Genomic DNA, 22,382 nt, shown 5'->3' with positions numbered 1-22,382 from the left:
CACAGTGCCCCCCCCCCCATTTCATTATGTAGTGTTACGGGAAAGGTTCTGAAGTGTATAACCGTTGATGTCACACCGAATGTGTGTTATCTTCTAAGTGTGAATCTCCTAATAACATAGAGCGCGAGCTTGCCTACCAATGATTAGTTCAATTGTTCCTAGCAGTGGATGGTGATAGGTTAGCATTAGAGGTGTAGGAACTCTGGATCTGATTCAGACCCGCTCGCTAGGATGCGTTCGCTCGTAGCCAGCCGATTTTCACATTATGCGTATGCGTTTGCGTACGCATTGCAGTGCGCAAACCAGTGCGAAAGGTCGGGAAGCGTTCGCTCGCTGCGCATAGACTGCCCAGCAGAGTGAGTGACAGGAGAAACCGTTTGTGGGTGGTGACAGGGGCTGGCCATTAAAAACAGGGGAGTGGAGGTGTGAATGCAGGCGTGCCTGAGTGTCTTGACACCACTTCAGAGGCGTGCATAATTTAGAGACAGCGTCATAGTACACGTCACCTGGCTGGTTTTTATCCTGAAGTGCTCGCAGTGCTTGCAGTAGGGTATGGTCTGCCACAAGCGCTGCGATCGCATCCGATGGTACTGATGGTTGCATACACTTCCTGGAGTTGACGTGCGCAAGTGGACAGGCTGGTGGACATCTGCATACACAAAGCGATCGCACGCCAAGACATAGTGGGCGTGCTAATGCCTTACCGTGCAATCGCCTGCCTTCCCAAACTTGCATACACATCGAGCGAGCGAACGCCTCTAGCGAGCGGGTCTGAATGAGGTCCTCTGTGCCTTCTTTTGGTTGAGCTTAGCCCCAGAGAAATGTCTGTGTCCACTGTTGGCTTTGAAGAAAAGAATTTAACGGTAAGGAAATAAATCCCATCTTTAAGCATAACCACAGAAGGTAAGAATTGTAAGGGGACTGTAAATGAAAGGATATAGGCAAAACAATAGAGAGGCCTATCGCAGGCTAATCCAGCCAGGATCATTTTCCACTTTGGCCATAGACATGCATTGGATTACATACTTCCAGTCTCTTGCCGAAGAGGTGGTTCTAGTATTATAGGAGCCTGTTATGTGCTGTCATGTTTAAACTGCTCTATCTTGCAACTCCTTTATCCGCATTCCTTCTTATGATCTGATTCAACTGTTATCGGGCATTGCAGTCATTTACGGTCACATTCTGTTTTTACTAGCTGTTTAGTGAGGTTGGCAGTGTAACTTGCCATATAACTCCTTGTTCAATAAAAACAATACTAAAACAATGCAACTGAATCCCAGTGTGGTTACTCATGATACTACTGTAAGTAGAAAGAAAACTCTTAAAAATGAACCTAATGGGTGCATAATGAGCACAGATACTATTTTATTTATTTATATATATATATATATATATATATATATATATATATATATATATAAAATCTCCAAATCTTTGCATTCTAGGAGAGAATTGAAGCATGTAGAGGACATACAAACGCTACACAGAGGAGCTGTGGTTAGAATTGAACCCATAACCCCAGCTCTGTAGCCAGCAATGCTGACTAAGGGGCAAATTGTCGATGACACTTGACAATATGTCGTCCAGTCTGGTGGCTCGGACCGACATATCGGGCACACTGGCCAGTGTGTACCCGCTATGTCGCTGACTATGCGCGCTCCCATGCGTCGTCAGCAACATCGCCCTTCAGATCTACAAGCATGCCAGACGGACGATATCGTTTGGCCCCCGCCGTCGTTCCGTCGCCGCAGGGATCGGCAGGTGTATATGCCGATGTCATCTAGTGTGTACCGGCCATAAGAAAACATTTCTTTACCAAGTAACATTTTTATGATGTAGTATTGGGTTCTTGGCAACAGGTTTACTTTATTGCAGGTCTGTTCTGGTCAACGGCAAATTATATTTCTGGATGCAGTGCATATTTGTACCAAACCCTGTACTGGATATTTCCATTGATTGGACAGGAATAATGTGTGCTCTAATATTGGTTCAGGGAAATGCTCCACACTTATGAATATGGACAGACTGATGTTTATTGCCTAAATCAGGGCTCTGTGTAATTTCCTGCTATAGCTTCATGTATGTCACACTGCCTAGGCACTAAAGCCCTTACGGTTAATTATGTGTGCATGACAGGAGGAGGAGGCCCTGCTCTCGGAGATGGACGTCACAGGGCAGGCGTTTGAGGACATGCAGGAGCAGAACATCCGCCTAATGCAGCAGCTGAGGGAGAAGGATGACGCCAACTTCAAACTGATGTCGGAAAGGATCAAATCCAACCAGATCCACAAACTTCTCAAAGAAGAGAAGGAGGAACTAGCCGACCAGTTGCTCACCCTGCGTACCCAGGTGCAGTGTGCTCCCACTGAGAGGATACAGTGTTTGATATAGTGTATCCCCAGCTCAGTAGAGCAGATAACACTACTCCAACATGAGCGCTCTCTACTGAACGCCACACAAGTTGATCACCCGGAAAAGTATAGGTGGCAACCTATGTGTCACACAGGGGCAGCCATGATCTACAAGGCTTAGAAGTTACCACACATCTTGCTAATATCTCCTGCTTGCCTCATATCAAGGTGGTATTTAGATTAGTCTGTTGTTAGCGGTTCCTCTTCCTTCTCCGTTTACAAATGGTTTCCATAGGGAGAGAATCATTGTCTTAGCTTTTCTTCTCTTTCCAGTATTGCTGTTGATAATAACTCACAGCATGGAAAGCATCGGGATACTAAGCTGTTTGGGAGATAGATGGCCTCTTATACGCTATCCCCAAGAGTCAGATGATATCCCACTTGTAAGCAGGGGAGGGGAGCTGTAAGAGAGAGAATACCTACCTGACAGCTTTTATATGGCAGGCTAGTGTTTTGTTTAAAAGCCCTGAAGGTGATGACTGTGCCAGCAGTATCCATCTGTTGGTACTCCAGGCATAAGCTCTACTCGCATCACTCGCTGCCCCGTAGCTTAGTGCATAGCTTTCAGGAAAGGACACTGCGAGCCTGATTCTGTGCTGCCATCAATGCCGTTTGTTTGCATCTGCGCGTGTACGAAAACCTATATACGGCGCATGCGTTACACTGTGTGTACGCACAGAGCTGCAGTTGCGATTGAGACGCCATGGTATCAGAAATGTATTGGAAATGTGCAGTGTGTTGGGAGTATTGCTGTTGTGTCACTGATGGTGGTTATGTACACCGCTTATTGAGTCACATTGGAAGCCATAGCATAGGGCTGGGGCAAGTTTTGATGGTCAGACTGATGTTGGCATACAAAGCGGTATTACAGCGTCTAAAGATGCTATAATAAAGCGTGGCAGTCCTTGCACAGTAAGACGCACTCTTATACACTAGGGCAGGCCTGGCCAACCTGTGGCGCTCCAGCTGTTGTGAAACTACAAGTCCCAGCATGCCTTGCCACAGTTTTGCTATTGGGGAATGCTAAAACTCTGGCAAGGCATGCTGGGACTTGTAGTTTCACAACAGCTGGAGAGCCACAGGTTGGCCAGGCCTGCACTAGGGGAAGAGCTGATGCTAGCATTGGCATAAAGCCGAAGGCACGACTACAGCTAAAGAAGCTAGAGCGATGGCAGCAGCAGCGCACTACTTGCTATCAGGTCCTGTTATTTCTGCTGCCTGACGGTGACTTGTGATTTCAGGTGGATGCTCAGCTACAGGTTCTGCGGAAGCTGGAAGAGAAAGAGCACTTACTGCAGAGCAGCATCACCACGGGGGAGAAGGAGCTGACTCTGCGCACTCAGGCGCTGGATCTCAGTAAGCGCAAGGTACCGCTCCATTCACCTCCCATATCTACGGCATCATGTTTATATGACCACCAGGCGACCCCTGCTTTGTTAATCGCCCCAATTAAAATGGTCATCTCCCTCCCTCCAGGCGATGGATGCTTCTTCGCAGGCCGAAGAGCTCCGGGCTCAGCTGGAACTGTCTCAGAAAAAACTGCAAGACCTGCGGAAGGAAATTATAGAGAATAGCTCCAGCAGGGAAAAGGATGCCTTCAACTACAAACGGGCGCAGGTGAACTTTGACCCTTTTGCTGCCTCATTTCCTGTCTCTGCCTTTAGCTAATTGAATGGCGTGAGAGTTCTTTTTGGCAAGAAAGGCTTGATAGCCTCCTGTGTGGAGTTTGTATGTTTTCTCTGTATTTGCATGGTTTTCTTTTGGGTGCTCTGGTTTCCTCACACACTCCAAAAACATTCTGCTGAGTTAATTGGAGTCTTTCAAAATTAGCCGTAATGTGTGTTCGTGCTTGTATGTTAGGGAATTTAGACTGGTCTTTCCGTGTGTGTGTGTGTGTGTGTGTGTTGCGGACATAAATCTGTTTGCATAACCTTGCCGATATTGCTATTCTACGTACAGGAGGACATCTCTCGTCTTCGAAAGAAACTGGAATCTACTAAGAAACCTGATTTGGTGCCGACCTGTGATAAGATTTTAATGGAAGAGATCAAAGAGTGCAAGGTAAGAAGTTTAACGGTATACGTTATTTTTCTGTATGTAACAGCTCTTGACATTATCGCCTAACGTGTCTTGTGGTGCTAGGGTTTTTTTATAAATATTCACATTGACCATCAGGTTCCAAATGCTGATTTCCCTCCAATTTTCTCATTGGCCATCAGGATTCAAATGCTGATTTCCCTCCAATTTTCTCATTGGCCATCAGGATTCAAATGCTGATTTCCCTCCAATTTTCTCATTGGCCATCAGGATTCAAATGCTGATTTCCCTCCAATTTTTTCATTGGCCATCAGGATTCAAATGCTGATTTCCCTCCAATTATCTCAGGTCCTGCCATGGTATATGTTTCATTTATGAACAATGCAAAAGGCAGATTCTGGATTACCATGGGGTAATAGAGTGTGGCGATGGAAGTCACAAAGTATATTTAACTGTAGGTACAAAATGTTTGTAAATAGAGGGAAAATTCTTTACGAACATTTTTCAGGCGTTCAAACTGGTACTAATGCCACAGCAGCCAAAGAGATATTTGCTTTCACTATCCAACGTAAAAGAAATAAAAGCTCATTCCTGATTGGTATCTTTGGTTTAGTACAGATTTTAATTCTGTTTAGTACATTTATTATTTTTGCAAGCAGGGTAAATACTAGCTGCTTTTGCATGTAGGCCACAAATGCTGGACAGCTTTATTTGTACAATGCAGTTTACATTTGAGCTTGGACATGGTTCTTTAACACTAAATCCCTCTGCACATTTACATCTGCTCCACCTGCAGTGTACCATGGTTTTACCAAGGTGCAAAGTTACTTGCTCTTTCTGCTTTACTCCCAACTCAGAATCAACTCCAATATGTTTGATATAATACAACTTCTCATCAAATTACCGTGTTCTTTTTCTCAGTCTCGCCTCACCTGCCCGTGCTGCAACTCCCGTAAGATGGATGCTGTGCTGACTAAGTGTTTCCACGTTTTCTGCTTTGAGTGTGTCAAGACACGGTATGACACGAGACAGCGCAAGTGTCCCAAGTGTAACGCAGCCTTCGGTGCCAACGACTTCCATCGTATTTATATTGGTTGAATGGGTGACGTCTCAAGGCCTTGTTGAGTCTCTCAATGAATACGCGACTCATTGAGCCCCCTGTATGGATAGACATATTTTGCAAGCAACAACATGACCTTCACGGCCCCTGTTTCACGCACATTAACCTACATCCTGTGATGACCTAGCACGTTACCTCAGAAACATCATGTATAGATTATCTTTCTCCTTTTTTACCACACAAGGTTAGCAAGAAATCACCTAAGTGCACAGTACAGTGGCCGCCAACAGTTATCACTGTATGGTTAGTTAGTTAGTTAGTTAGTTGTTGTATGTAGCTATTTATTGTCAAAATTTACAGATCCTACCATCCCATTCACAAGAAATGCCAGGCTGGCTACACCTTGCAGGGTCACAGTATAAGAACTACAGACTCATGTTTGTATTTCTTTTGCAACAGTAACCCTGGATGGTTGCACAACATGGCTGTCAGTTTTCAGTGATGCATCAACAAACAAGTGCGTACTTGTAGCTGAAACAGGATAAAACCGTATGGTCAGTCTTTAGCAGCAGAAACAAAATATTCTTATATGTTATGTAATCACAAGCATACAATATACAATATATGAAGACATCTATGTTAAAGTTCAGGATTACCATTAAAACCTGATAGCTAAGTATCCTCAGATATTATGATCTACCGGTAACCAGCGCACACACTTTGGAGGATACAAGTCGTCATACTGCTTTTGCAGAAAACAAAGATTACATGCAGACAGATCTGTATAAAGTTCTTTTAAAGACTTGCAAGGCAATTGTAAGACACAGCAGAGACGCTCTTGGTATGGGTTACAGCACAGACCAGTAGCTGCATTGAAAATGGATTTCAAAGCCACTTAACATATGAAAGCTCTTAACTGCTGTCATAGTTTGGACCTTTCACACATACATTATGTAGTTTGCCAAGTTGCCTTCTGTGATTGGATAAAACTTTATTGGATGTTACGCTTCCTATCATTTGGTATTTTTGGCTTGCTGTGCTGTGTAGTACTGGGTGAGTCACAGGAGAAGATTTACTAACCCGCGGTTTGTCAAAGCTGCCGATAATCAGCTGCATTGACCAATGGATTTAAAACGGCAACTGAAAGAAATGCCAAGCCAGCCCGGTTTAGCATTTATTTCTGTTGCCACTTTAAAGCCACCGATCATCGGTGGCTTTGACAAAACACGGGCTAGTAAATCTAGCCCACGATCCTTGTGTGTTAGGGTCCAGCCCACTATGGAAAGGTTACATATTGATTCTAGATGTTAGTTCTGGAGATCGCGAAGAGGATTGCGGGGACCAGGATGATCCCTTCCCTTTGTAAAAATTGCTGCCTGTATTTTTGGAGGATAAATAAATCTCTTTTCTGTATCTGTGTCAGTTTTTTAATTTTAATTATTGTCATACAGAAAATTGTAACGACTTACAAAATGGCTGTGCCTTTCCTGAATGATGAGAGTGATAGAACATTGTCGCAGAGTGTTTTGTGCTTGTGGTACAGTCGCCTCCTGTTCGGTTCTGGGTTGTACACACTGATGATACTGAACATGTAGCGACGGTCCCCACGAGATAGCCCCTGCAAGGCATTACAGGAAGAACTAGGTTAGCTTTCCCTATCTGGCTCGCTTGCTGCTTGCAGCGATTACGGGAGGAAGTATTTGATGGTCACATCTGTGTGTACAGCATATTAACTCAACTAGGTTAGCTTTCCCTATCTGGCTCGCTTGCTGCTTGCAGCGACTACGGGAGGAAGTATTTGATGGACACATCTGTGTGTACAGCATATTAACTCAACTAACAATTATATTAGGCAGACTACTTCAGTGTGTCCGTCCTATTGATGTCAGTGGATCGTCCTTTATAACATGCTCTTGGTTCTGACTGGCTCCTGAGTCATTCATTATTTTGTCCAGCCCAGATTCTGATCTGTATATTTATATCTATCTACATAAAATAGACACTCATGATTCTAGGATTTCAGTATAAACCTGTAATACAAGTTTATGGACATCCTGCAATGATGCATTGGCCACAAAGATGTGTGTAAATAATTCCTTATATTACTGAAACAAAAGAAATATTATATTTCGTGTCATTATTGCTTTTACCGTGATTATTTAATTATCTAGATGCAGTGTTCTTCAAAAACCTTTTTATGCTTAGGAAATATTGTTTCCCCCCTTTTGGTCTTGCCAAGTTCCTGTAACATTGTGTCATGCAAAGACGCTGGAATGAAGAGTTTTAGTTTTTTTTATAATCTCATCATAATAAGGGTTAAGTGGCATCCTACAAAACCATTCCCAATTGAAAACCTGAGACAAGCTAGGCCAGGTCCACAGTCTGCTCACTGTTAGATTTCCTAAGCAACGCGTTTCAAAGCCACCACCTGTTGGGAATTTTCGGATGCTGGATTAAAAGAGGCTATAATATTAGATAGAAAACACGAGTATACTTTGTGCTGCACACAACACGGATTTCGGGAAGCCTGCAGGGACCGTGCTACACACATCTCCATTTCTGTAAGGATATCAAAAGAATATTGTCCACTTGTTAACTACAGCTCGTTTTCAGATGAAACTAACTCGCTTTGCGAAACGCGTTAAATGTACTGCTGTGATTGAGAGATCTTTCTCACTTTATGTAATAAATATTTAATCATGGTTGCACCTTGTGAAGGATTCTAATTTATCCTAATAGGAGTATATCACTACTGTCACGTCTGTATTTGTTTGTGGAACCGGGGTCTGGTAAATGTCTATTTGAATAGTGTATGCAAAGCTGGCATGCTTGGGGAGCCCTCTTGACATGTGATATAGATGCTTCCCTGACCGGGAATCGAACCTGGGCCTCGGCAGAGAGATGCCTGATCGTACTAGCCCACCAGGGACGTCGGTGTTGTGTTGGTATGATGTAGATCGCGTTGGAGAGTGTAACAGTAGTTTGACCAGGCTGAACTGGATTTTTACTTGATATTAATAACACTCTTCTTACTGAAGTCCAGTACGCTTGAGTGTCAGAGCTTTAGCAGACGGATTTACCAGGCTCGAACGGGGTGTTCTCTGTAGTCTGGGAGCACTCCAAGATGACAGGATCGGACACAGACCGAACACCGGAATGGATGGTAACTGTAGTAAAAGCAGGAACAGAACCTGGGAAGCAGGAACAATAGATAATACATGAGGAAACGGGTGTATCCTTAGCAAAAAGGCAGCACGGAACCAGCACACTGGATCACGCTGGATTGATTTGTGCAACTTGATATGCAGATGACAACAGGAACAGAACCAGGCGTAGCGGATGTTAAATGAGCAGACAGGTGTATGGTACGGAACTGGAGTACTCGCTCAAGCTGGAATGATGCATGCAGTTTAGCATGTAGATACTCCGGAGAGAAGTGGAAGAGCAGGTAATGAAATCAGGACTGCATCAGCAGAATCACAATGAGTTAACCGGAGCACAGTGGAGCTTCTCTCAGTAAGGACTGAGCTAGACATTGTACTGGTAATGAATGCGAGCCAGAGGCTACAATAAATACCCCGGGGTTAGTCAGGATTGGAGGAGTGATGTCAGATGATACCGGCTGGCTCAGGCTGGGTGGGGATTGGCCACACTGCGACATGATCGGAACAGCAGTACTCTGAGTCTGGCTGGATGTGTACTGTGGCCTAGCAGGCCATAAACAATGAAGCCTGCGTCTCATAGGGATGGCAGTGGACGCACGGACCCCACGCAGCGAGCGAACCAGCTGGTCATAGGGAGCGGTAAGTGAGCCGGCGACAGGGGTAACAGGCCTGGGTTGTGACAACTACTCCAGAGGAGAAACTCGTGTAGATGGTACACTTTTTGCATCCAAGAGAATTATTTCTTCTACATACATGGTTTTGTATTTAATATTATTGCCCCTTTAAAACCAGCGGCCAAAACCTGGGTTGCTCAGCTTTCATCAGGACTGTTGAGGAGGGATTGCTGTCCTTAATGGATTTATATAGAAACAACAGAGGGACTCTTACCTGCAATAATGGATCATGCTTCACAGCCTTTGGAATTGTAACATTTCCCATGTTCTGTCGGGGCGATTCTACTGGTTCCTGAAACAGGTTAGAAATTAGGTAGCGACAATACCTAAATTAAGTAGTTTGAGGTCTTTTTTTAGGTACAAAACAAATCGCAATCCACAGAAGTCTTCACAGGACCCCTGCAATACTCCAACAATTAAAAATAGTTATTTTACTATAGATAATAATGTGGGGTGACTCGCAAGGGCAGTTCAAGGTAAGGCCACACATTGCATAAAAAATACACTCCAACACCGCAAAGTTTCAACACTGAGGGGCACAGCACAAAATAAATTTTTCCAGTTGCTAGTTCTGCACCCAGTATCTGGCTTTGCTCTTAAGTACATCATGGGGTCTGGACTTTGATCTCCCCAAATGTGATCAGCTATTATGATCCCTCACCACATACAGTAATTTCTGTACAATTGCAGTAGAACAACCTTTTACAGGGCCTTGTCATATGTTCAATACTCCTATCTTGCACATTCTAAGCTACAATCGCAGTGTCTCACCATCTGTGACTGGTCAGACTACAATCGCAGTGTCTCACCATCTTTGACTGGTCAGACTACAATCGCAGTGTCTCACCATCTGTGACTGGTCAGACTACAATCGCAGTGTCTCACCATCTGTGACTGGTCAGACTACAATCGCAGTGTCTCACCATCTGTGACTGGTCAGACTACAATCGCAGTGTCTCACCATCTGTGACTGGTCAGACTACAATCGCAGTGTCTCACCATCTGTGACTGGTCAGACTACAATCGCAGTGTCTCACCATCTGTGACTGGTCAGACTACAATCGCAGTGTCTCACCATCTGTGACTGGTCAGACTGGCCTTCCTCCAGCTCTTCTGTCTCTGAAAGACACAACACCATGCAATGCAGTGATGACTGTTCAATGTTGTGTTCTATCGTCGTTATGTTATACATTGTACATTTCTATATAAAATAAAATCCTGTTCACCATTTGCGTTGCTACAGTAAGAGAAGCACTTCTGTAACCCTGTTAATATCTGGCTGCGCATAATCTTAAAGGCCGGGAACATACTGTATTGTAGGATCCAGTCAGAATGTCGGCATCTCCATAAGGTCGACACAAAAATTTTGACATTCACAAATGTGGACATGGTTAAAATGTTGACATTTAACATTTCAACTGTTTTTTGTGTTTATTTTGAGGGTTAAGGTTAGGCTCGACATTCTGGTGTCAACATGCTAAATGTCGACATTAGGAACATTTTAACCAGGTTGACATTTGTGAATGTTGACCTAATGCCGACATGCAGGTGTTGACATTTGGAATGTCGACTTTTCATACCACACCCACCTATTGTGTATATATTGTAGGTACATTCTCCTATAAATGACAGAAATCTCTTAAATACTCAAATAAACGTGACCACTCCTTCGTCAAAGAACAACTGGATAAATCTTAACTTAATTATACAGTGTTTTTCTGATTGAAAATGAAAGTGCCAACCTTAGATTCAGGCCTAGTATATTTTCTTTTATAAAAAGATATCAGATATTTAAAAAACAATTTGTGGAAATGATGTGTGTGCAGGTGTTGGTATTGGCACACAACAGCAGATGACTCACACTGGGAACAGCCCAGTTACTTGACAAGTGGTTGATTTAGAGATAGCAGGTACAGCCATACTCACTGTTATATGTACTCTGGTGATGGAGCAGAGCGGGGTTTCATACAGCTCACCAGATGATGAGTGTATGCTGCTTGCAGGTAGCGGTGCAGGATGCTGGAATAGCTTTATAGCAGGTAATAACCAGCTTCGCTATATAGGAGCTAAGTAGGAGACTTCTGTCTCCCACCATGTCACTCTACGCAGTATGATAAGATGGCCCCTGCACATGCTCAGTAGTGATGTCAGTGGCCATCTTGGGACAGGGCCTGAAGCCTCCCTGGAGAATAGAAAGACTGGAGTTTGCACAGTAGTGCACTCCTCTTTCAACAAAAAGTACATATGCAAAGTTATTGCAGAAATTAACAAAGTAATTAACATGGAGAGAAAAATACAATTTACACTTTTTTAGGTCACCAAAATTGCTACCTTGCCTGATTATGAGTTGGACGCAAGTCCGAATGTGTGTGGATCTTGCGGACATCGGTAATCTGCGCATGTGCTGTAGAAAGCAATCACAGACTGTGCATGTGCTGTACTATGGATATGTACACGGATGGAGAATGAGTGGTGATTCAGAGGCGGACACAGTTGCAGTAATGGCTACATCTGTTGGTGCAGTTGCTACTGCGTTCTTATTGTAATGCCGGGGGCGGTGCGTGCCCTACTGAGACGCCCACTGACTGCAGCTCAATTCTGCTGATGTGCGTACAATGTCACACTATCGGCGCACCATTGTCCGGTCTATCGGACATTGCACGAGCCAATGGCAGGCGTAGAATGCCCGATAGACCATGGCCACCAGTGTCAGTGCGACTGACAATCAGTGACTCTTTAGACGCAGTCACTGACACCGACAAGCCCATGAATGGTAGCCAACACCCTAGTTACCATCCAGAAACGAGCCATCAAAATTGATTAGATCTCCATGAAATTTTGCTCTGTGTCTCTATGTGTTAACCATCGCGGTGCATTCATAATGCGGCCTAGATGCATGTGCAGAGGGAAACCTTTAGACACTTGTGCACAATGGTACGCCCTGTGTCCACTTCTGAATTACCCCCTGAGTATGGATGGATTGATCCGTCCATTGACAAATCTCTCTGCACGAAATGGCCGTTTCTTGGCGGCAAATGGGTGGTTACTGCACGGACATGCATAACAGATCCTTCATGGGAGTGTGGGCCGACTTCACTGCACGTTTGGCTTGTGCAGATGGAGATGGGCCACCTGGTTCTGATGGATCTTTTTCCTCTGCATGAGGTGTGTGTAAGTCCTGATACTGATGACGAGGATTGCGGATGGAAAAACAGTGGACAGTGCGTCTTTCTGTATGACAACAGATGGATAATCAGTATAGACAGGCAAATACTGCCATTAGCATAAGATAGTTAGCCATACTTGTCTACTCTCCTGGAACAGCTGGGAGGCTCCAGATTCTTGGGAAAAGTATTCAAGTCTCTCGGTCTGGAGCTGCCATTGCTCAGATCAGCCCAGTGCCGTTCACTTCCCAATTGAAGTAGGTGGTCAGGCGGCTGATGATGGCAGATTCTTCTGTTTCAGTCCCTATAAGTTCTTCCCGGCTAGCAGGGTTGGACTGGCCCACAGGGGTACAGGGGAAATCCCCGGTGGGCCCCACTGCCTGTGGGCCCTCCCACCTCCTCTAGGTTTCAGGTTCCAGACCTCAAATTATAGATGGTTACTCTATTAAACCAGTGGTTCTCAACTCGGTCCTCAGGACCCCACACTGTTCATGTTTGCAGGTGCACAGGTGTATTCATTACTCACTGACACATTTTAAAAGATCCACAGGTGGATATAATTTCACTTGTGATTTTGTGAGAAAACATGGAAAACTTGCACTGTTTGGGGGTCCTGAGGGCCAAGTTTGAGAACCTGTGTATTAGATGGTCACTTACCTGGTGGAGCAGGACCATTTATCAGCATAGGGGCTTGGTTCCCTATAGAAGCTACACCAAGATTTGCCTAATGGTAAGCCAAGCATCTGTGGTGGCTGGCCACACCCCCTCTGGTGGTAGACCACTCCCCTTAAGCATGGGCCCCTACCACTGCATTCCCCGGATGGTCCTTTCATGTCCCAGTCCGACCATGGTCACTCAGCCGGCCGAGGATCACGCGGCTCGTGTCATTAATGTATGCTGGAGGCATTAACATAATTGCAAGGATGGAATTGCAAAGCTGCTTGCGTGCTGCTTTGCAATTCCGTCCACTGCTGAACCAGGCTCAATATTATTATTATAAATAGTCAATTAGGAATGGGCCACAATTAATAGAAATAAGATCAATCTGCGAGCTAGCGGAATTAAATTGTGTCACCCAGGGTAGTGTTTTGGGTTTAATGATTCTGTTGCGTCTAGACAGGAGTACATCTCTATCTAATTTGAGCACTTTGGCTTTAGCTTCAAGAAGAAGTTTCATGTCATAGCCTCTCTGACGAAACTTGGCAATCATCGTATTCATCTGTACTTCAGCCTCAGTGGTATCAGATGTAATACGTTTAATTCGTAGTAACTGAAAGGGAAGTCCCCTTTTCAATGGTTACGGATGGAATCTTTTCATATGTAATAGGTTATTACGATCAGTGGGCTTGGTATAGAGTGATGGGCTAATACTGCCATTGTTAAGAATGATCTGCACAAAGTTGCAGGATGTTAAACTGATGGCTGGCTATAAAAGAGGTCGTAATTTATGTGACTACTTAGTGAAACCAAATATAACTAGACCTAAAGCTCTGCTTAATAGTCACTTCCTGATGAGCAAAAAAGGTTGTATCAAGTGCACTTGCAAGACATGCAGCTATATGATCCCTGGTGATATATTCTTTCACCCACATTCAGGTAGGAAATATACTATTAATTACAGTGCATCCGGAAAGTATTCACAATGCTTCACTTTTTCCACATTTTTTTGTTACAGCCTTATTCCAAAATGATATAAATTAATTTTTGTCCTCAAAATTCTACACACAGTACCCCATAATGACAACATGTAAAAAGTTTTTTTTGTGATTTTTGCACATTTAATAAAAAAACAAACTAAGAAATCACACGTACATAAGTATTCACAACCTTTGCTCAATACTTTGTTGATGCACCTTTGGCAGCAATTACAGCCTCAAGTCTTTTTGAATATGATGCCACAAGCTTGGCACACCTATCTTTGGGCAGTTTCGCCCATTCCTCTTTGCAGCACCTCTCAAGCTCCATCGGGTTGGATGGGAAGCGTCGGTGCACAGCCATTTTCAGATCTATCCAGAGATGTTCAATTGGATTCAAGTCTGGGTTCTGGCTGGGCCACTCAAGGACAGTCACACAGTTGTCCTGAAGCCACTCCTTTGATATCTTAGCTGTGTGCTTAGGGTCGTTGTGCTGCTGAAAGACGTACCGTTGCCCCAGTCTGAGGTCAAGAGCGCTCTGGAGCAGGTTTTCATCCAGGATGTCTCTGTACATTGCTGCATTCATCTTTCCCTCTATCCTGACTAGTCTCCCAGTTCCTGCCACTGAAAAACATCCCCACAGCATGATGCTGCTACCACCATGCTTCACTGTAGGGATAGTATTGGCCTGGTGATGAGCGGTGCCTGGTTTGCTCCAAACAAAAAGCCTGGCATTCACGCCAAATCATTCAATATTTGTCTCATCAGACCTGAGAGTCCTTCAGGTGCATTTTGGCAAACTCCAGGTGGGCTGCCATGTGCTTTTTAATAAGGAGTGGCTTCCGTCTGGCTACTCTAATATACAAGCCTGACTGGTGGATTGCTGCAGAAATGGTTGTCCTTCTGGAAGGTTCTCCTCTCTCCACAGAGGAATGCTGTAACTCTAACAGAGTGACCATCGGGTTCTTGGTCACCTCCCTCACTAGGGCCCTTCTCCCCCGATCGCTCAGTTTAGATGGCCGGCCAACAAAGAGTACTGTTGGTTCCGAACTTCTTCCATTTACAGATGATGGAGGCCACTGTGCTCATTGGGACCTTCAAAAAAGCAGATATTTTTTTGTACCCTTCCCCAAGTTTGTGCCTCGAGACAATCCTGTCTCGGAGGTCTACAGACAATTCCTTGGACTTCATGCTTGGTTTGTGCTCTGACATGCACTGTCAAGTGTCGGACCTTATATAATCAGGTGTCTGCCTTTCAAAATCATGTCCAGTCAACTGAATTTACCACAGGTGGACTCCAATTAAGCTGTAGGAACATCTCAAGGATGATCAGTGAAAACAGGATGCACCTGAGCTCAATTTTGAGCTTCATGGCAAATGCCATGAATACTTATGTACATGTGATTTCTTAGTGTTTTTTTTTTTATTAAATTTGCAATCATCTAAAAAAAACTTTTTGCACGTTGTCATTATGGTTTATTGTGTGTAGAATTTTGAGGACAAAAATTAAGTTATTCCATTTTGGAATAAGGCTGTAACATAACAAAATGTGGAATACTTTCCAGATGCACTGTATAAGCTCACGTCCAACACCAAATATACAGTTTATCAGATTGTGTGCCCCTGTGGCCTCTCCTACATTGGTAAGGCTGAACGTAGTTTTAAAGAACGCACGGCAGCACACAGGTATGCCATATGAGCAGCACTAATTAGTGTCAGCAGCGATCAGCCCTTTGCACACCATTTTTGTTCAGCCCCACAGCCTCTTTCGGCGTTATGTTACCATATGATTGAACACGTCCCCCAGTCCATCAGGGAGGTGATCGTGCACTAAAATTGCTTCAATTAGAGAGCCAGTGGATATACAGATGGGGGCCCCTTGTTCCCAAGGGACTCAACGACCACCTGGGACTACACAATTTTTTGTGAAGTGTTGGCATTTTGTGTTTTTTAATCAATTTTCATTATGTACAGTATTATGTCCATATTTATATTTGTACATAGTATTCTATATAATATGGCAATGGGATGACTAATTATGAGAATTGATGTTCTAGCATATTGTTTTCTATAGCTATAGATTAAAACAAAATATAGACATTAGGGTGATTAGCTATTACATATGGACACATAATATATAATCTAGCAACAAGCTTTATAGCTTGCTCCTTATATATGATTATGAATAGCCTTACCTATTCCATATGCTACTGTGAGGTCTCTGTTTAAGACATTTGGACATCAGTGAGAATTAGTTTAACTATGTAGTGCTATCTAGTGTCTTTTTGTAGCGTTATATACACACACTGTTTACATTTTATTAATTGCTATGTTTAATATACTAATTAGCTATGGTTGTTGTCCTGATGCTGCTGATTATGATTTTTATGATGAGCATGATGTGAACCATAGTGCACTGCTCACACAGTGAATTCTGTAATGTAGTCATTGTTGTCATGGTGAAGGGTCACTGAATTGTTAGAGTGATGATGTCACTCTATGTGCGCCGTTGGCTTGGGTCTGCCATCCCATTTCCGACCTTGGCGGCTACGTGTAGCACGGGAGTTGTTATTTCAGGTAAGATGTCTTGATGTGTTTTATAGCCTGATGACAGTGCCGGTATTGTAGAAGCACTGAAACGTTGCTGTATGTTCTAATAAAGTATTATTGTTGGATTCAAGTACCCTGAGTGCCGCATCACGTTGGATAAGTATTTAAGCTTTTTTATGCAGGTATCGGGCCATGTTGTCTTTTACCAGGGAGAGCCGGACCCGATGTTACTAGATTATATATATATATATATATATATATATATATATATATATATACTGTATATACATATACTCTACCGTTTCACTTAGAAATTTCCTTATTTTTGAAAGAAAAGCAGTTTTTTTCAATATAGATAACATTAAATTAATCAGAAATACACTCTACACATTGTTAATGTGGTAAATGACTATACTAGCTGCCAACGTCTGTTTTTTAAATGGATATCTACATAGGTGTATAGAGGCCCATTTCCAGCAACTATCACTCCAGTGTTCTAATGGTACATTGTGTTTGCTAAGCGCGTTAGAAGACTAATGGATGATTAGAAAACCCTTGAAAACCCTTGTGCAATTATGATAGCACAGCTGAAAACGAGTTTGCTCATTAGAGAAGCTATAAAACTGGCCTTCCTTTGAGCTAGTTGAGTATCAGGAGCATCACATTTGTGGGGTTGATTATACTCTCGAAAATGGCCAGAAAAAGAGAACTTTCATGTGAAACTCTACAGTCTATTCTTGTTCTTAGAAATGAAGGCTATTCCATGTTAGAAATTGACAAGAAATTGGCTATTCCATGTTAGAAATTGGCAAGAGTCCTACAACGGTGTGTACTACTCCCTTCAGAGAACAGGACAAACAGGCTCTAACCAGAGTAGAAAGAGAAGTGGGAGGCCCCGATGCCCAACTGTGCAAGAAGACAAGTACATTAGAGTCTCTAGTTTGAGAAATAGACGCCTCACAAGTCCTCAACTGGCAGCTTCATTAAATGGTACCCGCAAAACGCCAGTGTCAACGTCTACAGTGAAGAGGCGACTCCGGGATGCTGGCCTTCTAGGCAGAGTGGCAAAGAAAAAGCCATATCTGAGACTGGCCAATAAAAGAAAAAGATTAATATGGGCAAACATTGGACAGAGGAAGATTGGAAAAAAGTGTTATGGATAGACAAATCTAAGTTTTAGGTGTTTGGATCACACAAAAGAACATTTGTGAGATGCAGAACAAGTGAAAAGATGCTGGAAGAGTGCCTGACGCCATCTGTCAAGCATGGTGGAGGTAATGTGATGGTCTGGGGTTGCTTTGGTGCTGGTAAAAGTGGGAGATTTGTACAAGGTAAAAGGGATTTTGAATAAAGAAGGCTATCACTCCACTTTGCAACGCCGTGCCAAACCCTGTGGACAGCGCTTGATTGGAGCCAGTTTTCACCTCCAACAGGACAATAACCCAAAGCATACCTCCAAATTATGCAAGAACTATTTACGGAAGAAGCAGGCAGCTGGTATTCTGTCTGTAATGGAGTGGCCAGCGCAGTCACCAGATCTCAACCCCATTGAGCTGTTGTTGGAGCAGCTTGACCGCATGGTACGCAAGAAGTGCCCATCAAGCCAATCCAACTTGTGGGAGGTGCTTCAGGAAGCGTGGGGTGAAATTTCTTCAGATTACCTCAACAAATGAACAGCTAGAATGCCAAAGGTCTGCAATGCTGCAATTGCTGCAAAAGGAGCATTCTTTGATGAAAGCAAAGTTTGAAGGACAAAATTATTATTTCAAATAAAAATCATTATTTCTAACCTTGCCAATGTCTTGACTATATGTTCTATTCATTTTGGAACTCATTTGATAAATAAAAGTCAGTTTTCATGTAAAACACAAAATTGTCTGGGTGACCCCAAACTTTTGAATCGTAGTGTGTAGATATATATATATATATATATATATATATATATATATATAGAATCTATATATATATACTGTATATAATATAGATTCCATGGTGTCATCAGGGCTGGTGCCCTTGTAATCATTCCACCTGACTGTTATATAAAATAACACACTTGGCACTCTGAATGAGTTTTGGTAAAACATGAATATTTGTTGTATATCATGCTGCAATAATGTGCCTAGAAGCATATAATAACTTATCTAATGCTTGCAACAATCTGAAGACAGAAACAATATAACAGATTTCAAAATACCTGTAGAGACTTTGAGCCTGATTCAGACTAGGGGTGAGCGGGTTCGGATTTCTGAAATCCGAACCCCCCCGAGCCCCCCCGATCCGAGGCCGATCCGAGTGAGGCTCGACTTTTCCCGCCTGACTCAGATCTGAAATCGAGGCAAAACGTCATCATCACGTTGTCGGATCTCGCGGGTTTTGGATTCCATATAAGGTACCCGCGTCGGCGCCATTTTCTCACTCGGCTGTGGACAGTGAAGAGGGAGGGTGGGAGTTAGGGCTGGCTGGGCTGTGTAGTGTAGTGTAGTGTAGTGCAGTGTAGTGTTGTGCTGTGCTGTGCCGTGCTGCTGTTGTCCATAGGAACTGTGTCCACTCCTCCAAAGTCCATAGGGGCTGGCTGTGTTGTGCTGTGCTGCTGTTGTTCCATAGGGGCTGTGTCCACTCCTCCAAATTCCATAGGGGCTGGCTGTGTTGTGCTGTGCTGCTGTTGTCCACAAGGACTGTGTCCACTCCTTAAAAGTCCATAGGGGCTGGCTGGGCTGTATTGTGCAGTCATTTGTCCATAGGGGCTGTGTCCACTCCAAAGTCCTGTGTTGTGCAGTGTCCCAGTCCTAAAGGAGTGCTGTAGTATTGTCCAGGTGGTGCTCTTTCCATCAGGGGTGCTCCCCCCAAGTGCAAAAAATATATATTTTTTCTGTGTTTGTGAATTGTGTGCGCATGTGCATCAACAAAGTAGCGCCAAGCGTGCGCCTGTGTCATAAGTAAAGGGCCGGCTGGCTTGTCCGTTAGCCTGTAACCCCCAAAGTGCACTCCAAGTAATATATATTTTTTTCTGTGTTTGTGAATTGTGTGCGCAGTAGTCGCACGTGCATCAACAAAGTAGCGCCAAGCGTGCGCCTGTGTCATAAGTAAAGGGTCGGCTGGCTCATCCGTTAAAGGGTGCTGTAACCCCCAAAGTGCACTCCAAATAAATATTTTTTTTTATGTGTTTGTAAATTGTGTGCACTGTACGTGCATCCTAAAAGCAGCAGCGCCAAGCGTGCGTCTGTCCGTTAAAGGGTGGTGTAACCCCCAAAGTGCACTCCAACAAAAATAAAACATTTTCTTCTGTGTTTGTGAATTGTGTGCACTGTATGTGCATCCTCAAAGCAGCAGCACCAAGCGTGCGCCTGTCTGTTAAAGGGTGGTGTAACCCTCAAAGTGCACTCCAACAATAATAAAATAATCTTCTTTTTTTCTGTCTTTGTGAAATGTGTGGGCTGTAGCCGCACCTGCATCCTCAAAGCAGCAGCGACAAGCGTCTATCTGTCTGTTAAAGGGTGGTGTTACTCCCAAAGTGCACTCCAACAAAAATAAAACATTTTCTTCTGTGTTTGTGAATTGTGGCCCTGATTCAGAGCCGGATGCCCTGACAGAGCGCTCGCTCGGAATCAGGGCCGGCCTTCTTGTATTTTAGAGCGGCCTCCTGGCCTCTCGCATAGCTGTGGGTGACAACCCACAGCTATAGCGAGCGGCCAGGAAGATGGTCGCGATGGTCAGGACCATCGCGACCATCGGGCTTGCGACGAGACCCTTGTGGTAGGGTCTCGTTGTCGCAAGCCCCAGAGAGATTTCAGCTCTCACAGAGGACTTACTGACATCACTGCGAGACATAAGACCCTACCACAGGGTCTTCTCGCAAGCCCGATGGTCGCGATAATCTGGGCACCCACAGCTTTGCGAGCGGACAGGAAAAAAAAAAAATTCCTCCCCGCCCTCATTCAGAGCGTGCGCTCACAAATAGCGAGCGCCTCTGGATCAGGCCCTTTGTTTCCAATCCTTGTAGACAATCTGCACTTTGTTCCACTGAGAAAGTCACAGTTAGTGCAGTGTGATAGGGCACCATAGGATCATAGCAGAAAATACATTTCTGTGTTCTCAATCAACATTGGATGTCACAAAAGTCCATCAACACAAGTGCCCAAATAAAAAGCTCTGATCTCACCGCCTAGCGCGGTGTTCTAGAAAATTCATATCACCGCCTATCAGTCCTTATATATCCGATGTTTCAGGACATCTCAGCGTTGTTGCAGAGTTGCAGCGGTAGTAATATGCAAATGCTAGTTTCAGCCTTCCCCCTGTGTACTAACGTGCGACGGACAGTGCGAACCTTGAAACGCCCACTTTCAGTGTCCATGGACATTGCATCCAGCATCGACCCTTCACGTAGCCTATGGCTGCCGCTGTGTCCTTCTAAAATTGCTCTAAACATGGTCTCTGTGGCTGCGGCCCTGCATTAGGGTACACAGCCGCCTCCACTGACAATCTGTGACACTCCCATAATACGTCTATGAGCCTTTTTTTTGCATTCGCTTTAGGCCACCTCCTAGGAACACCCATGGTCTTGTGACACCAGTAATAATGGCAGCAATCCCATACAATATAGCGCACTCTGGGCCTGATTCAGCAGCGATCGCAAATGCAACTACTGTATGTACGCAGATGGAGCGATTGTTAGCCATTGGGCATGCGTATAAGTCGCACTGCGTGTGCATAGCGATTGCACTACGATTATGTATGCACAGAGGAGTCCATTGCAGAGTGAGTGACATGAGGTCAGCATTTGCGGGAGGTGACGGGGGAGTGGTCAGAGAAACGCAGGAGTGCCTGTCCATTTGAACGCTGTTTCTTGGGCGTGCACTGCGATTGCCTACGCAGCCTGAGAGCTCTCTACGTGCGAGGAGACTTGCAGTGTGTGCGGCTGATCAGACTTGGTGTAAATGCTGCAGACCTGTGCGATGTGTGAGTTGATGGTATCGATGTTTACACAGAAGAGCGACAGTGGACGGATGTGATAAAGCAGCCGGCTGAGCTTTGGAAAGCATTAGCATATTTTCGCCACGGTGTTCCATGCAAATTCGCAGTTGCGATCTGTACTGAATCAGGCCCTCTGGGTACACTCAGGTCATTGTATGCACGGTAGTGATCTTCAGGATATTTAGAGCAGCTACAGCTGACAATTTCCACATGCAGTAAGCCTGCAGATAACGCGTGTTAAGTGCACAGAGCTATGGAACTGCGCAAACATCATCATTGCGTCCACCCCTGAATCAGGTCCATAATAACTAATATAGTAGCACAGGCTATACACTAGCTTTTTACATACCTGCTGCCTACTCCCTCTGTCTTCAGTCCTTGTAGGTGTTTTGTTGTGTTGATAAATCAGCTGGTTGTCAGTGAGTTACCAGTGAGAAGGTGGAGTTGGAGGAAAGGTAATTGCATGTTGTACACATTGGCAGGATGCCTGTAAATACATTGCATCATATACTGTATATACAATATATTATATGAGTTATTTTCTTACATGGCTATATTACATTTGGGGGGTTATGTACTAGGTTCTGAACCAGCTTGATTTTGGTGAGTTCGCTGTTATTTGTCCTTTGTGGTTTATGACCCGGGAGTCCTTCGGCGTATGTAGGGACACTGGAAGGGATTCGATTGGATCCCTCTCAGGAAACAATGCACAGAGAA

General features: G+C 44.1%; 1 protein-coding gene and 1 long non-coding RNA gene across 3 annotated transcripts in view; one reads left to right on the top strand and one right to left on the bottom strand.

The window, feature by feature from the left end:
• Positions 1 to 6,921, top strand: part of RNF20 (ring finger protein 20) — a 32,176-nt gene extending 25,255 nt beyond the window's left edge. For both annotated transcript variants that reach the window (XM_088449855.1, XM_088449856.1), the window contains exons 16-20: positions 2,137 to 2,349; positions 3,653 to 3,778; positions 3,888 to 4,028; positions 4,371 to 4,472; positions 5,370 to 6,921. In XM_088449855.1, coding sequence (XP_088305981.1) covers positions 2,137 to 2,349; positions 3,653 to 3,778; positions 3,888 to 4,028; positions 4,371 to 4,472; positions 5,370 to 5,546 — 759 coding nt within the window. In that variant the 3' untranslated portion in view covers positions 5,547 to 6,921. The remainder of the gene's footprint in view (positions 1 to 2,136; positions 2,350 to 3,652; positions 3,779 to 3,887; positions 4,029 to 4,370; positions 4,473 to 5,369) is intronic.
• Positions 6,873 to 22,059, bottom strand: LOC148502432 (uncharacterized). The gene is made up of 4 exons (XR_015870016.1): positions 22,015 to 22,059; positions 10,422 to 10,465; positions 9,561 to 9,638; positions 6,873 to 7,126 (listed from the first exon to the last, which is right to left on the bottom strand). It is a non-coding gene; the product is annotated as an uncharacterized LOC148502432 (long non-coding RNA).
• Positions 22,060 to 22,382: the final 323 nt, after the last annotated feature.

The sequence above is a fragment of the Taudactylus pleione genome, unplaced genomic scaffold (genome assembly GCF_031769625.1).
Source record: "Taudactylus pleione unplaced genomic scaffold, aTauple2 ptg000497l, whole genome shotgun sequence".
NCBI classification, from domain to species: domain Eukaryota; kingdom Metazoa; phylum Chordata; class Amphibia; order Anura; family Myobatrachidae; genus Taudactylus; species Taudactylus pleione.
This window is presented reverse-complemented; position numbering and strand designations above follow the sequence as displayed.